Source organism: Poeciliopsis prolifica, unplaced genomic scaffold (assembly GCF_027474105.1).
Source record: "Poeciliopsis prolifica strain line A6 unplaced genomic scaffold, Auburn_PproV2 SCAFFOLD022, whole genome shotgun sequence".
Classification (NCBI taxonomy): Eukaryota; Metazoa; Chordata; class Actinopteri; order Cyprinodontiformes; family Poeciliidae; genus Poeciliopsis; species Poeciliopsis prolifica.
In genome coordinates, this window is record NW_026562397.1 from 3,923,615 (window position 1) to 3,941,743 (window position 18,129).

General features: G+C 39.3%; 1 protein-coding gene across 4 annotated transcripts in view; it reads left to right on the forward strand.

Annotated features, from left to right (window-relative positions):
* Positions 1–18,129, forward strand: part of pitpnm3 (PITPNM family member 3) — a 122,764-nt gene that overhangs the window by 71,368 nt on the left and 33,267 nt on the right. For all 4 annotated transcript variants that reach the window (XM_055045374.1, XM_055045376.1, XM_055045375.1 and 1 more), the window contains 3 exons: positions 11,860–12,049; positions 13,293–13,415; positions 14,542–14,723. In XM_055045374.1, the coding sequence (XP_054901349.1) occupies positions 11,860–12,049; positions 13,293–13,415; positions 14,542–14,723 (495 nt within the window). The remainder of the gene's footprint in view (positions 1–11,859; positions 12,050–13,292; positions 13,416–14,541; positions 14,724–18,129) is intronic.

Below are 18,129 nucleotides of genomic sequence, written 5' to 3' on the forward strand. Positions count from 1 at the left end.
CGCTGCACTAGAAAGAAGCTGTGCTTTGAACGCTCTGGCCTTTAGCCTCCTTTATCATAGCTGCCGTTAACTTTAGACAATGGGATAATTTAAAACGCTTTTAGGGGCTTTTTTGGTAACTTAGTTGGTAAAAAGCAAGAAGAAAATACCCATAAAAATATAATCTCAACATTACTGGACTACGAGAATGAGATTTTAACAGGCCAAACTCTAGTTAGCGTCCACTACAGCATGAACAGCCTGCTCCTTTTGGAACTGTCCTAAATCTAAACATCGTAAAAATACACAAAAATGTTAAATTGATCATCTGAAGCTATTACTTCTGCCCTGGCGTCACATACTGTGAATAGAGTTGGGCTTCGCTGTTTGGATAATCATGTCTGAGTCGGGAGCTTGTTAGCTTCCGCGTCTAACCGCGTCCAGTGTGTTGGGATGAGCAGGCTCACAGCGCTTTGTCTAGTTTCATTTTGAAACATTTTTGTGACCTTCCACACTTTTCAGTTTATTTGTTAATATCTGATGATTTTTGTACTATTATTTTACATTTTCACGACTTAACACATATTGAGTCATTCTTATTTATTTCTACCGCTCTCTATCATATGCTGTATATGTTTCGTGTCATATTTAATCCCAGTTTAGTGCTAACTTCTACACAGCGATATGTCTAAACAGACAATGGTGAGGTGGTTTCACTCTCCAGTTAAGTTAAACAAAGGCTACATTCCTCCCCAGATGGCTGCTGATCTTGTGCATACTCTCACAATATGTGCTGTCAGTGGGCATGCGTGCACGCCCACACACCCCACACACAACACTCTGTCTTTTGTCAGTTAGCTGTAATGACAGTGTTGGGCTTGTGGGTGTTTGGAGACTCATTTATTCGAATGCCAACATAAACATCTAAGGAAAAGGAATTGTGACTGTGTGGATAATTCGCTCTCAGTCTGGGTAACAGTTCGGCTGAAAAATCGCACCTCGGAGTGGATGTGGCAAAACCGCTTCGCACCCGAGAGACAAACTTCCACATAAACAAACTCTGGAGTCATCTCTCGGTTCCTGATGTGTGCCGGAGATTCTTATGGATAATGAAATTGCCTTTCTGCTCGTGTCGTCCTTGATGGTGTGCTTGGAGAAGACGTAGTTTGCCCCGGGGGAAGCGGTGGAGCTCTTTAACACGGCGGCTCTGTCTGGCTTACAGCATCGTACCTAGCGATGGCGGCCCGCCGGCCGAGCTTCAGCACATTCGTGATTTGTGAAATACTTCCCACACAGAATCAAATGGAGCAGGAGAGGGATGAATGTTTTCAGTGCATGTGTCATTATCTCTTTCATTTTTTCCCTTCCTGTTGGGTTTGGATTGTAGCTTGTCATAGTTATATCAAAACCATTGGTTGGATTTTGAAATATGCAAAAAAATCATGAAAGGAGGAACAAGTACAAGGTTGCTGAAAGCAGAGTGAAACCTTATGAATGCAACTCCTGATTTGGGAATCGACAGCTGACTCAATGGCCCAAACAGCAAAGATTAAATCCCAAATGTGAACAGATAGGAGGGAGAGTGATGTTCCAATTTGTCAGAAGAAAAGATCTTACAGGCAGCAGATGAAAAATGGTTCTTCATTTGGCTCAGACACTATGAAACAAGACTTCTGCTGCCTATTTGAAGGTGAATGTTTAAGAGGAGAAATGGTAAAAACAAAGAAGTTATTTTTCTTTTTAGCTCCTGGAGTCACTCTTCACTTCAACATTTTTTTGCATGACCCCGGTGACCTGAGTCTCTCACAACAGCACTTTTTCAAACTTGGTCCCAGAGTGAAGCTTTTCTGTAACACACTGTTCAGTTCAGCACAAGTTCTGATCAGCAATACATGTTACATGATCACTTTGTTTGATTACCGTTTACTGGAGGCTCGTGGAAGTTAAGGGTCAAAATTACAGTGCCATCTAGTGGCCTCTCATGACACCTACAGCTGACGTAAAGGAACTTGGCGTTGCTGTCTAAACGTGAAACTTTTTCCAAATCAGCATCTGAAAATACTGGCAGTTTCCAGGCAGTGCTCACTTGTGAATGTAGCCTTAATAATGTGGTTAACATGCGTTATGAGACATTTTGTACTAATGGGGAAAATCAAAACCATGTTAGTCATGTTATCTTATTTCTTCATGTTCAAAGATAACAACCATGGTCAACTCGATTGTCTGGCCTCCTCTCTGTGTTTTGGTTTGGTTTTTGGGCTCACTTGAAGCCAACCTTCCACTTGTATCACAATTCTAAGACAGTGAGAAAGTAGTTTTGATGAATGATTAGAAAAGTGTCCTGTTGAACTGTACTCTCACTCTTTTGTTTCTGAGTGTGGTCTTTGGGTGAAGTAAAAGTGCTCCCTTCATCCTTTTCTCTGTTACAAAGTACAGATGGACATTCATTTAAGATATTTTGGTTAAAATGGTCTTTTCTTCCAATACAACAACCAATTATCTCTTTTTGACAGTAGACTGTCATGTAGAAGAGATGCTATTATCCGCATTCGGTAGTGCATTTCAGTTTTAAAGAGGCATGCTTCTGAAAATTTTTTGTTTGTTTGTTTTGAAGTTTCTGGGGAGGCTAGTTTTATGTATTTATTTAAAGTTATTTTTCAGACTTCCGACATATATCCGCCCATTAAAAATCTTTAGCGCACCAATTATCAGTGACAGGAAAGAGATTTGTTTTTGCAGTGTCCGCGTACTGCCACCATTTCAAGAAAATATCTTGTATTTCTTTATTTTCTGCATTTCTTCTCCCCCTTTTTTTTGTCCCCGTTGTGTTTTTTTTTTATAGAGTCCGCATATCTGTCTCCTCAGTGCCTGACCTCGGTTCAGCTCTCGGAGGCAGTGGCTCGTTATTTCGGACCCTGGTGGCTGGGGACACGCTGCGTTTCCTTATTGTGGTTCCTCTTTTAAATTACATAGACGGTGCAAAGTGCCATTGCTGGCCATATTAATTGCTTATAAATCATGGCATGCTAAGCCAGCCTTTACAAACCCGAGGGAGGGGGCTGGGGGGAGGACAAGCAAGCAGACTTTAGAGTTTTTCAGTTTGACATCATAAGGCAAGCGGCAGCAGGGTGGCATGGCGGCACAATAGATTAAATCTCAAGGTTATTCAGCATGAGATGAGGCTGATTGTGGTTTTAATCGGCTCACTCAGCTTTATCGTTAATAGACCTCTTGATCATCACATTGCCATAAAACTTAGAGGAGGACTTTAGAAACACTGTGTGTTAGGCTACCTGTGCTGTAATCACAGGTGTTATTGACTGAGCATGAAAGAGATTGTGTCCGAGATCAGAGATCAGCTCTCAAGGCAGCTGATTAGCTCTTTTCTTTCTTTTTCAAGTATTTTGTCAACTTTTCCCTCTTAATTATTCTCAAACTTTCATCTTATAATTGTATTTATTTTCCATTAGCAAACTGAAGTAAGAAAAAAAGTTAAAGCGTGAAAGTGACCACAAGGCCACAGGGAACAGAGTTGCTAATGAGTCATGACGTTGCATTTGGAACGTTGAACGCAACACGATGCGTAATTCAAGGAAAACCGAGACAAAAGGAGTGACAGCAACGTCTGCAGCTGGAATTTGAATTCATAAAGGGAAATATTATGCATTGATTTATCCAGGGTGGAGGAGAGAGGAAGGAGAGATGTTGTCTGCTTGTTGAGAGACATTGAGACTTTCATGAAGCAGGCTCTCAATAGAGACATTTACCACAGTGGAAGATGGCTGATTCTCACAAAGTCTGTATTTTTAAGTACTAATTTTAGGTTATTAGGTGATCTGTTGCTAGACTCCAGTTTTATGCTGTACACAGTTTTAAGAGAAGTTTCAACATTAGGACACTAAACAGCTTTTCAAAATATTTTCTTACCTGATGAGTTTTATACTTAAAAAGTAATTATATGTTCTATATACACACTCACTAAGTGTGTAAGTCCATTCAGAAAAATGTGTCAGACATGTTAATTACCACACAGTAATGTCACAAAGGTATTACTATTGTAAAGGCGGGGAGAGAGAGAAGCTAACATGGGAGTGGAGTAAAGGGGAATATAAAATACTGTAGTTTCCCGGAAAAAACGGGAAACAAGCAAATGGGGATGACATTTACTAGTAGTGGGATTTGTAATTGAAAGAGAGGAAGAAAAAAAAAATAACACAGTGGCTGGTAAAAATGTTCTCCACCAGCCACTGTGCCACCCCTGGTTCTGTATCTCTAAAACACATTTGCAATTTAAACAGCAATGCATCTGATCACTTTTTGTAATCAGCTTCTCTTGCATATTACCATAGATACGAGGAGAGAAAACATCATGCACACTGCTGCTTGGATTTGTCAGCGTTCGTTTCCCCTTTGAGGGATAAACCCCCTCAGACTGTTTAGAGTTTGGTTTCTACAGCCCTTTAGACAAGATTTTGATAGATGTCTTTTTACTTGGAAAAAAAAAGGCACAATGCAAAACAAAATCCAGACTGACGACACCATCTGGAACAGGAACGTTTGCTTGGCTTCACAGCCGCTGCTTAAATGCTCACCAGTCACAGAGGAAATGAGGAAATGATATTTTAGCGTCTTAAGACAAAGTGTATCCATTAGACGCTGATGGAGTTTGGGTGATACACTGGAGCCGCCGGCTTAATAACGTTTTTGTAAATTGGTAATGATGATAATGTTAATGGAAACCATTAATGCTGTACAGTCTGCAGTTCTTGGACTTTTTTTTTTTTTTTTTACTTCAAATTGCAGCTACAAACAGATTCCACAATAACAACACTATGACTCTTCACCCACTTCCCCAGATGTTAACGAGTGGCTGCAGATTTGGAAGGAGAGAGCAGAAAAATGAGACTAGATTTAGATTCAGAACAGTGACGATGGAAAGATGCATTTCAGTTTACAGTGTCAGTTTGATAGCGAGATTAAACAATCTGAATCTCTTTCTGCATTTCAAAGAACTTTGAAAGACATGATGATGAGGTGATACGGCATTGAATACGCTGATGTTGTGTATTTTTTGTGCATTTGAAAATGTCTGTAATAATCTTCTGAGTTGAATGGCTAATGTTCTCTTTATGTGAACATTGGGCAGGGATTACTGTCTGCTCCTTTTCATTCATGATTTTTTTTTGTTGTTACCTGAACTATTGAACAAATAAAATAAAAATGTAATGAATGGATAATCTAACAGCTGCTTTTATAGTCCAGGTAAACGGTGCACAGACGGAAACAGCCAGAAGTTTTTCCAACTTGAAAACCACAATCGTGTTTGTGACATAAATTGGAATCCTCTTTATTTGTTTTAAACAAAATGGGACGAATCTGTTCTCAGCGCCGACATTTTAAAACTGAGCAGCTAATAAAAGAATTTCTTTGGGTTTTAATTGCAAGACAAAATGAACAGAGTTATGGATCACAGGTTATTTCTTGCAATAATAACATTCTGGACAAGCTCATCCTTCTCCCATCAACACTCACATTATGAGTGTGAGTGAATTCATTTTAAAGCTGCAAAATCACGCATGACTTTCCGCTTCTTTAGCCAGTTTTAGCATTCAGCCATATTCAGCCATATTGTCGTATTATTTATGACACAGAACTCTTTATTAATCTGACTAGATCTACCATGATAACAGATTTTGCTGGATGATAAATTGTTCCAGAAATTATTGAGATAAACAGTAATATTGTTTTGAGACCATTTTCATATAATGCATTGATAACGGCATAATAAGGCAAGGTTCGTCTCTCAAAGACCAGCATACATTGATTTTGTGCGGAGCACTAAACACTGGGACTGGAAGACACTAAAAATCCAAAACAAAACACAACAACCAAAAACAAAAATAAAATGAAAATAAAAACCACACACAGCCCAAACCATAAATAAAACACATTATGGCGACTTGGTTAACAAAATTTCTCATCAGAATGGAAATTATTGCGCTAATTTTAACTTATCAAGCGATTAATTGATTAACTGATTAGTTGCTGATAAACAATTAAGCAACTGGAAATTCATTGATTGCAACTAATAAATTTCTATATTTAAAACATCCTTACGCCCCTATATACTATGCCGCCCCAGGCAGTGAGCCATATAAGTTTGTCTTTTTTTCATTTCCCCATTATTGACCACTTTATGTTGGTCGGTGACACAAAATCCTGATTAAATTCACTGCAGATTGCAGCTCTAATGTGACAAATGATGAAAAAGAGGTATGGACACATTTACAAGGCACAAAGGTTTATGCGTTAGGTTGGGTTATTGTAAGAGATGTGACACTTCAGTCGGTGACGGTTCGATGTTCAGAAGCCTCTGAGTGAGTATTTTTCTATCCTTGACTCGACGCATGGGTAGTTTCTGTACGTGTTCGAGTCTGCCTAAAAGAAATGTGAGCTGTGACCACACTGAAAAGAGTCGCTGAATTAGCGACACCTTCAAAATGTTCACTTTGTCCAGCTGAAAGCAGCAACCTCCTGAGGTAACACAACAATACACACACACAAAAAGGCAGTAATTTCAAACCCTCGTAAAGCTCCAACCATTTTTCTGAAATGTTTCAGGTCTGCTCTCGGCAGGAGATCCGGCTGAACGGAAATATCAACGCTGAGTGCTTGTAAAGCTCTTGATTATGGAAGTTGGTAAAGCTGTGGGACTCCAGTCCTCCAGCCTCCTGAACATTAGCACTCACGAAGAACACAAAGAAAAGAAAGAGGAGGCAGCAGGCTGTGAGAGTTAAACTCTCAGAGGTTGACTCTTTTTTTTTTTTCCTTTATTTTTAGGGGACGCTCTGAAGCCTGAAAAAAGCAAATGTAAAAGCAAGATTTCTTCCATTTTCACAAAGAAATGTTTCTACTCTGACGCACAACCACAATAAAGAAACCAGAAGGTAGCTTGCAAAAAATCCAAAATTAATTATCTAATGAATTTTACAGCCACATCAGTGAAGAGCATTTAAGCGTGAATGGCTCTGACACTTCTGATTGTGCATTTAATTAAATTAATGTACAGCAGAGGCCACCAGTTATTAAGACCTGAGGGAACGGTCGAGTCGTAATTCCAGAGATACAATCTCAACCCCTTTAATGCTCTTTGCACTAAATAAGCTGAAAATAAGTCAGTGCTGTTGGCAGAGCCATTTAAAAAATTAATCACGTTGCATTAAATGTGTTATAGTTGGACTCCATAATTTTAACTACTCTTAATAATCAACTTTGAGGTTCAGATCATGTTATAATGTAATTTTCTGATCAAAAGTGACATTTTTTTGTTTTTCCAATAGTCTTTACAGAGTTTCGGAAAGACTAGGAGCTTCTTAAGGAGACAGAACCCCAATTTCAAGGCGTTAAATTGCAAAGTCACATTTCTTTTAGGTTTTAAGTTGTGCTTAATACAAACAACATTTTAATAACAACTGATAGTACCATAGGAACTTGCTTGTGCTGTAAAATGTCACATTGTGTTTGGAAAATACATCATACCGCCCATTTAAGAAACTTAATTCAATAAAACAGTTGTATGGTAACGTGTAAAGTTAAAATGTCTGTTTTAGTTTACGTAAATTAGTTCTGCAAATGTAAAAGCAAGCTCTGCTCAATGGGAAGTCATTCCCATATTATTTTTAAGTCACAGTCGAGGCCATTAATTTATGAAATAGGGGGACAAATTCTCTAAAGCTTTGTCTACACATGATTAAATGGAACCACACAGAAAAAGTGTGTTGAGCCAAATGATTGATTAATCATATTAAAACCGAGAGAACAATACTTTTACCTCAGATTATGCTTCAGAATTAAATAATCAGGTATTGTGTGGTTTTGGTGAAGTGTACAAACAATGTAGTAGCTTTCTTTAAAACAATAACAACAGATAACCCTGTTTTGGAGAGGAAAAAGGCTGTTCAGAAACGCCAGGGGGCACAAAATATTGTTTTCTGCCCAAGAAAAACATGTCGACAGCAGGAAACCTCCAGACCATGACACTATTATAGGCCTTGCAATACTGAGGACAGGCTTAGTGCATCTTTTTCCTTTTTTTATCTTCTTCCCATCTGAAAACGTTCTGACTCACATTCCAGGTGCAAAAAACTGGCATATGGATTGTTAGAATAATTAAATACAATGAAATAAATAAAAAGAATTGCAGGTTATTATTCAGATTCAATTTGTTGTTATTGTTGTTATTGTTCCAGAAAAATGGCTACATATAAAGTATTTATTACTGTAAAGACTTCAGCATGAAATGAATGAAACATTTCCTACAAACAGAAATGAAACTTTTAGTTTCATTTCTGTTTCATTTTCTGTTTCATTTCATTTCCTACAAACAGAAATGAAACTCTTAGTTTCATTTCTGTTTGTTTCTTTACTCTTCCTTTTTTCATTTTCTGCGATCTCAGCTTGCTGTATTTTTGGATTTGTGGGATTTTGTGGATTTGTTCATTCAGATGAATGTCTCTTTCTGTTTACTGACTTAATAGATTTTGGTTTCTTTCCTCTCTCCTCATTTCTCTTGGTTTTGTTTATTTTGTTTCCCTCCTCACTCTCTACTGTTCTGCTCCCTGAGTCCAGCTGCTGATCATTTCCCCATTTGCCCCCTCCTGCTTCCTTCACCAGCTGCACCATACTTGTGTGCGGATACATATGCAGCATTTTGGATAAATTTTACAGAAAAGCTGTGGATTGAACGCATTCGAGTGACACAACTTTTTATGAAATGTGACGTAAAAGCTATGGTGGAGTCAGCTGCATGTCTTTAGAAAAAAAACAAACAAACATCATCCTCCTCCTACTTCCTGTCATTTTGTCATTTTCCCCAGTAGTAACATTCGGTTGTGATGCAAAATACATCTATTTTGATTTAAAAAAAACACCTCATTCCAGCACAAAAACTTTCTGTCAAAATACATTAGTTGTTTCAAAATGAGCCTGTTTCTGTTTAGCATAACTTCAGTTTGAGCAATTATTTGATTGAGAAAAACACAGCTAGTGTTTCACTTCCACTGTGCAGTTAAATATGGGTGGTGCACAAAATGAAGTGGAAATTCAGGGTTTAAGCTAAGTTGGGTGTATTTCTATAGATCGTTTCGGATGCAGCGGGGAACGTGTGCTCGCCGTCCTTATTGTTATTCCCAGCCATCTCTCTCAGACATGTTTCTACACTCCCTTTGACACTTCGAGCCTCTGTTCTCAGCACAGCCACACTTTGTGCATTTTTATTTGCCTTTACAAGCAAACGGAGACGTTTCTGCACTCAAGTGTGAGAGCACCAGTTTGCCAAGCGGAATAAGTTGACTGGACAAGTTTTACTTCATCTGCGTAAGCGTCTGAGGCAAACAGCTGCCCTCCAACGCAGATCCGTCAGGGTGACACGGCGTCGGGGTGTGGAGGCGGATCTGTTCGTGCTTAATGTCATAAAGCCGGAAGCACAACTCGGTTCTTCTCAGACGATTTCTTAAAATCCTGCAGAAGTACATTTTGTCATTTCTGCACAGTTGGCTTTGACATGTAGAAGTTGTAGCAGATGAAACCGGAGGAACGTTTTGTTTCTTTTTCGCCAGTAATGTCTCCTTTTAATGGCATTTGAAATGTGTGCTTTGATCTGAAAATGGAAAGTGTTCCACAGCCGTGTAGTTAGTTTATTAATGGTGAAAGAAAGCTAAATGAAGAAAACTAAAGAATAAATATTATGTTCTTCATTCTTTTTTCATTTTGTGGCCTGTTCTCTCTACAGCAATTCAGTGACATTTTCCCAGTGACAAACACGAAGCTTGTGAGTCCCTTGAGTTCATCAAGCTTGTTTAATTAGGGCCAAACATTATTAGCTGTGTGATGCCACTGGACCTACAAATAAATACAGACGATCTAATTAGCAGAACAAAAACATTTCGCTTGTTTTGGGGAAATGAACACATCTGCTGACTTAGTTAAGTTGTATCAGAGGATTTGTGCAAATGCTCCACTGTTTTTGTTAGTTTTGCTCTTTTTATGACTAAAAAAAGAGAAAGAGAAAGAGAAAGAAAGTCATTCTTTTGTCAAAGTCTATCATATTTGCTTGATAAAATCGATGAAAATCAATGTGTGTTTCTAAATGAAGTGCAAAAATATCATCAAAGCAAAATCGTTTTTTACAGTACAGTTATAAGACTGTACTATACAGTACAAAAATAAAATTCAAAGGGAATTTGAGACTCAATTATCGTTCTTACCGTGCTACATCAATACCGACTCCAATGTCAACATTTTATATCGATCCGCTCACCTCTAGGTAGCGCACCAGTTCCTTAAACAACTAGAGAAAATAATGCACGTTTTCACTATCTGCGTTTCCTTTACAAATGTGCAAAAAACTTTGTCAATATTTTGCCCATGTAAAAAAAACTGAATAAGAAAAGCAGCTAAGATCACATATGAATAAGTTTGTTCACCCAATAGAAACATCATCCTCCAACCACTTCCTGTCATCGTCTTCAGGAGTTGCGCCAGCAGCAACATCCTGTTGTGGTTCATGTGACTGGTGTGATATGAAAAAAACTGTTTTGTGAAATAGAATAAAATTTGATTCGACCTAATCCTGATGAGACCATCATAAAACAAATAGAGTCACTCCTTTAAACATTCACTTTGCTAATCCAAATCTCCAAAACCTCACAGACTCAATGCTGTGTTTGGTTTTCCTTCGCAGCATAAAATCGTTCTGGTGATTTAATTGCTTCTCATCTCTTATAAATATTAATTGAAATAGTGTCACAACTCTTTCCTTTACTTGAGTCTTTTGAGCAAACTGACCTCTCAGCTGAAAAGTAGCAGTCCACAGGGAGTAAATGTTTTGACTTTCAGCGCAACTTGGTAACTTGGCTCAGTTCTTATGACCCCCTTTAAGGTTCTCTTCCTCAGACAATATTTTATATATAGTTTCCTGTTGCAGGCAGATTTTTTTTGCCCTTTTCATACAGTGTATTTATTTCCGCTGCTGACCATGCCAGGGCCACTGTGAAGCTGAGTATCTGGCCCAAGGACACTTTGATGCTGAAGAGGCCGGAAATCGAAAGGGCCGACCTTCTGATTGATGGATAGCAACTGAATTCATACGGAGTCCTTTGATCTAATGCTGAACAATTCAAGGCAATCACAGGATGGAGAGAGTGACCAAGCTACAAAAAACAACCTTCCCTTTTTTACTCCCTAATCAAAGACAGAAAAACTCCTTCAAATCTGCATACGCAGTGTCGGGTGCACTTTCTGTTTTTTCTGGGTTTACTTTACTCAAACTAAAGATTGTTTTTCTTGAAACTGAATTTCTGTTGAGGTTTTTCACAAATCTTTAGTGAGCAAGTTTTCCATACCAGCTTCTTTTAGCTCCAAATTTTGCCTTTTTGTTAATACAATAGAGTGATGGTGACAAGATGGCTGCACAAAGAAACTCTGGTCAGTCATTTCTTTATCTTTATTCTCGCAATGTGTGTTTTTGTTGGTGTGTGCGTGTACTTTGACATGTTAGTGAAGGAAAAATCTGAGCAAAATGAGCTGGCGTGAATCCATTAGTCCTTGATACATTATTACATCAATCTGTGTAATATCTTTTACACAGATTGATGTAAATATGGTAAATATGGTACGTTTACATAAATGTAAACATGTACTTTTAGAACATCTTCAATAAAAGATATTGTTTTGAAGATAATACTGACTTTACATGTCTCAAATGATTCTCTGCCTTTGTTTTAAGGTAATGGATGATTAAAAATCAGCCATCTGCTGAGCTGGAACTCTGTTTAACTTCCTGATTCCATGTTCACTCGCTTCGACCCTTTCCTTTCCCAGCCTGAACCCGTACAGCTACGACGAGAGCTGCGTGTCGAGCAGCGTGGACCACCTGCCTCTGGCGGCGCTCCCGCTCCTCGCCATCGTGTCCCCGCGCTACCAGGACGCCGTGGCGACCGTCATCGACCGAGCCAACCAGGTCTACCGCAGCTTTCTGCAGTCTGAGGACGGCCAGGGATTCACCGGCCAGGTCTGTTGTTTCCTCTTCTGCTTTTAAAGAAGGGAGCGTCACGCTGGTGAATAATGACGCAGAGAAGTAGAAATTGTTTATTACAGGACTGCGTCGTCTACGGCTTGTTCAGAGGCATCACTTTTTACCTCCTGCTCCTCATAACCAATTTAATTGTCAAGTGAGGCAATGATTTCTGAGGTTTGAGCTGTGAGACGTGAATCATTTTTGTCCTGCATAAATCATAAAAAGCAGAGTAATTTTGTTAAGTAAGCTACTCTCCAGCATTTCACTACTGTTTATCTACGGCTTTGGCTTTTATTTGAAATGACATAATACTCATAACTTGTTAGCACATAAATTAAGAGCTGGATGCTCTCTAGATGAATCATAAAAAGCCCCAACAAGTCTCGTTTGATGACGATAATTATGCTGATATTTATTTGTTTTGTTGCTGAAAGAGTATGCTAGATTAACCAATCTTGGCTTCCTCTGATTTTCTTTTGGTCTGAGTCTGAAATAAATAAATTCCATATCTTGTCCTTTTCCTCCTGTTGCTAATGTATTTCATTTCTGCCGTGTAGTTGAGCAGTAATTGTGTCTCCTGTGGCGATGACGTTTCCCGCTCTGTTTATTTGTTCACTTAATCAACAAAGCAAACATGGGTTAAAAAAAGGAGATGTCATGCATTAGTGCTGCGTTAAAAGAACGAGAAGAAAAGAGGACATCTGGACCGGAGCATCGTTCGCTGGCGTTTTAACATCGTCACAGTTTTATTCGCTGAGGATTATAAACTTAAACAACTTGAATGCAGTGCAGCTTCACTCACGAGAAATATATGCCATTTATATATTAAAAGAAGATTAGAGGACGTTCCTTCGACAACAGATAATTCTATTGATTTCAATTCATCTAAGTTGATTACTTGATTTTCATCTTAAATATTAAACATATATATTTTGGAACAGTTTTAGTCTAATTGCTGCTCTGTGGGTGTTGGTCTTTCAGCAAAATGGGCTTTTTTGACTTTGCATGCTCTGGCTAACAATTAATCAATTACAAAATTAATTCATGGATATTTCACTCATCGATTAAACACGATTAATTGTTTCAACCCTAACATAATCTATGTTTTTGTGACCCTCCACGCACTTGTCCTTCTCCTTGTCAGCTGTCTTCCTGCTGAGACCATCACCGACTGAAAAGAGGAGCTTGATCTTGTGCCTTGTGTGTGTGTATGTATGTGTGTGTGTTCTGTGAGCAGGTTTGCCTGATGGGCGACTGCGTGGGCGGAGTGCTGTGCTTTGACGCTCTGTGCTTCAGCAACCACCCGAGGCCCGGCAGCCCCAACAGCAGCAGCAGGAACAACAGCACAGAGAGCCTGAAGGTAGGGCCTCAGCGCTGCAGCGATGACACACCCATCATGCATCGCCATCTCTGTGTGTGTGTGTGTATGTGAGTGTGTGTGAGGGGAACTAGAAGAGCTGATAAAAGAAAAATTTCCCTGGCACAGCATGCTGACAGTATCATGATCAAGATTACACGCTTTTGTTGTTTCTCGTTTTCCTTAGTCGACTAAAAGTGCTGCAAGAGAGAACATGCGCGGCCGTGGAAACATCCTTGGCTCAACTTTGTTGCTTTCCAGAAAAACAAAAGCAAATCTATGTCTTCCTTCTTTAGTTACATCAAGGTCTTTCACAATAACAAGTTTTGCTGAACGATATATTTTCGCAGAAGTGATTGTGATCAACAATGATATTATTCTTTTGAGACCATTTTCAGGCAACGTAGTGATAATGATATAATAATGCAAGAGCAGATTCTGAAAGATTAAGAAACTTTAAATTCTATTTAACACTTAGCACTGGAACCTTATAAATATCCAAAAATAAACAAAACAGCACAAACAACAAAAATAAATTACAAAAATGAATTATGAATCTCTGTCATCAAAATTGTCCTTCAGGAAAAGGGCAAGTAAAGACCAAAACACCAGACTGAAGACTTTATCATCCAGTTTTTGGTAGAAAAGAGAGAAAAGTAAAAAAAAAAAAAAAGATAAATCATGTTGATTTAAATGGTTAAGCTCTTTTTAATGTATCAGGTGTATCAGGTTCATCGCTATTCTTTGGTGGTTTTAATACTGGCACCTAACAAAAAGGGAATAAAAGACGAAATGAAATCTGCATGTGTTGCTCACAATTTGTTTTCTGTTTCTGGTTTTTATTGGGATTTTTTCCACTTCCTGAACACCGTCTGCAGCCCCTGAGTGTGTCTGTGTGTAAAATATTCATCAAAACATTAGTGTTGAACTGCCTGTCTCAAGCTGCTTGTGCTTCATGTTTTCCCTCCCGGTAATGTGTTGCCTGCTCACCGCTGAAATATTCACTCGTGCTCAGACATTCTGTCTCCATCCAGTTCACCTGGGAAAGCGCGTCGGTTCCCATCAGGTCGTGCCGGTCTCCGGTCCCGTCCGGAAGCTCTCATGTTGACTTTCTCCTCCTTCACCTCAGGACAACTCGAACCGGCTGCGGGAGTCGAGTCCTGGCCTGAGCTCCAGCAAGAGGCTGAGCAAGAGCAACATCGACATCTCTGCTCCCAACGAAGGCCAGGGCGGCCCGTCGCTCAGCCGCAAGCAGAGCGACTCCTACGACGGAGACACCTCTTCCACAGGCCAGCACAACTTTTTTTCCAGGTGGAAAACATGACCCATATTTTAAGATTTGTCCAGGATATAATTTTGTGTTTTTTTTGTCTCATTTGTCTGTTTTGGGTAATCAGATTCTAACATCAGATTGAGAAAACCAGAGTAAATACAAAACTCTGTTTTCCGAGCATGGCCACTCATTGAAAATGTTTAAAAAAGTAATTAAGCCTTTATTAAGTCATTATGGGTATGTTAAAAGGGCAGTATTATATAAATTTGACTTTTTTGAGCTTTACATTATTCTATAAAGTCATTCCCTCATCAAATATATCTGGAGTTATGCCTTGATTTTTTTCTTGAATGTTTGAGAAATTTCTTAATAATAATCTCCCAAGACTTCACCACTCAACCCTCCAGACTAGCCAGCAACAATTAGCAAACAACTGGTAGGAGTGCTCCAGGCAGGCAGCTTTGTTTCCAGAGACATCGTAATTTATTTTATTTATGGTTTCTGTTGTTTATTTGTATTGAATTGTTTTTAGGTGTCGTGTCTTAGTTTGGATATTTAAAATGTCCTCCAGTCCCAGTGTGAAGTGTTTCTTACAAAATTAAAGTTTATTAGCGTTTGAGAGGCCAAGCTTGAATTATGACGCCTTTATCAAAATATTACATGAAAACTGCCTCAACACAACAATATTATTATTTATCGCAATAAACTTTATCATCAGCAAAGTGTATTGTGTTCACAGACCTGCTGCTGTACTTGCAGCTCGTGTTTCTCCATTTCTCTGCCCGTTTCAAGCAGTAACTGTGAACTACTAGTTCATTTGGCCAAGCTCGGATGAGCCTGGAAGAGGTCCAGCTGCCATGTTCACTCAGTCCAAAGAAATGGTTTCAATTCCAGGTTACACGCTCCTCCAGTGCTTACAGCCTCCGGAGATGAAGTACTCTTCAGTCTTCAGTCTCATAAATTAGCAGTGATGCCGCGAGGTTTACGACGGCGGCGCTGCAACCTTTTGAACATCCTGTTAACTGGAGCAAAGCTGCATGGAGAATTCCCTCTGCTTCTTCTCCATTTCCCCAGAGATCCCAGTAGATATTCTCCTTCACCAGGATGGCTAATTAAATCACATCTCCTGGCATTAATCCTCCAATCCATGATTGTTTCTTTGAGCATCAGACTCTGCTTTGTTTATGATCCTGATTATGTTGAGTCTTACTTGAATTGTTTAAATTCAGCCACAGCAAATGGTTTTTGCGCATGTAGCATATTTGAAAAGACAATCTAAATTGTTATTCAATATAAATGGCTTTTAACCAAGATAATAGGCCAGTTTCCTTTCAGAAGAATAGGTACGACTCACGAAAGAGCAGTTAGGCTAGAGTTTTGCAGCTGCGAGTGTTTTGTATTTGCAATGTGAATATCATATATACATATTTACAACCACAACATTGGGATATGCAAATGGCCATCAAGGGAAAAAAAAACAAAACAATGAAATAAAAAGGAAAACAGAGGAGAAAAGAAGAAACACAACAAAGGGGAAAAAAAACAAATTAATCAATCGTTCCCAAAGTTCATTTTACAACCCCTTAGTCCATCCACCCCGAATGGGGATTAATCAGGCTTGCAAACAAGGGGAGTATCCAGGGCGTGGTTCACATCCTGGGTAATTGAAAGTCCAATCAAAGAAGGAACAGAGTTCTTTGTAGGATTCTCCTACCAGCTGGGTAGGAGAAGTAAGCAGTCTTCTGTCACCAACAGGTGAAATCTTTCTTTGGCTCTAGGCCTGGTCTCATAGCTCACCATCCACCTGGCCTGAATAACAAAACAGGACCACTTCCTCAATATATATTGATACGATCTAACATTTAGTGTATACACAATTCAATAAATAACATTTTGTGTTATAAATAATTCTATCATTTGATCAATTGCAATTTCATTAAATCTAAAATTCAATATAAATTACATTCATGAAACAGTCAATAAATATACACCATATTATCAATTAACATGAAATGTAAAATACTAATATAAACCAGTGTTCAATAAATACTTCAATTACCCGTTTTGGTTATCAAAAGGAGTTTACAATCAGTTTTTCTTTAGTGGCTACACAACAGCAGTGATTATAAGCCAACGCTAAGTATTCACAAAAACACTCACCAGTTCCGCAGTTTTGTGTCATACTACCGGATCTTTTTCATCTCACTTTCCGGCTCACAATAATGGGCTCCTGCCAGCTCTGCTCCTTCCAACGCGTTCTACCCTTCACGCCCTTTCGCTTGAGCTAATATACCTAGCCGGTAAACTGGAAAGGTACATGTGACCCCAGTACTCAACCGCGATTGGCTAAACGATAATCTCGCGAGAATCAATCATAATACTATTAAAACATCGCGAGATTTGAGGCTAAAAGGCAAAAGAGTAGAAAATCAGAGGAATTGAAGGTTTAAAATTACACTCGGGTTACATCCTCCCCCCTTAATTCCATGCAACCCCGGTGCATGCTAAATTATCTGAACACTATGACGCACAGGAGCATCTGAAACAGGTTCAGCAACCATTTCACCATAAGCAGTAGCTAGACTGTGTAAAAGATTTTGCACTACAGAAATTAAAGGATTTCCTAAAGCAGCATACTGAAAGCGCTTAATTGGTTTTGGCTCTCGACTAGACCGACGAATTGACTGTTCAGCTTTTAAACCATCACTAGCCTGATGAGCATCTTTTGGTGATTCTGTGGAATGTGATGCTGGCATGGTCGAATTTGGTAATGTCTCTACTGGGCCATGGCTCTCCAAATCTTCAGATGGGCTTAGCTCAGGAACATGTTCAAGTTCAGGTGAATCTCCTGGGTCCATCTGATCTTGTGAAGGAACTTTTTCCAGGGCTGGAAGTGGATCCATAGCATCAAGCAGTAGAGACGACTTATCCTCATCAGATGAAGGATTCTCTTTTTCCATCTCAGGAACTGAGACTCTATTTATGGGCTGGGTAGGGCATGTCCCCTCAACACTGACCTTCACAGTTGGTAAAACTGAAAATCGAGATGCCCTCCAGTCCTCATCCTCCTCATCTGGGCTTTCCTCCAATTCTTCCACTGGTTCTTGTAGACTGCGGGTCTGCGGCCTATGAGCCGGTGTGGAAACTGGTGGGTCAACTTCAGTCTGAGGAAGAAATCCACAAGGGAGAAGAAGGTCGCGGTGCAGAGTCCGGGTCCCTCCAGAGGGATCTGCTTCTGGTCTTACAATATACACAGGAAGCTCACCCACACGACCAATCACCCATAGATGTTTGTCTCCCACTTATCCTCCAGCTTATGCTTGCCTCTGAACCTCACATTTCGGACTAATACTCTATCACCTTTTTCAAGACTTGCTGGTTTTACTCTCTGATCAAAACGAATCTTGTTTCTTCTTGCCATCTTTTCTGCATTTTTAGAAGCTA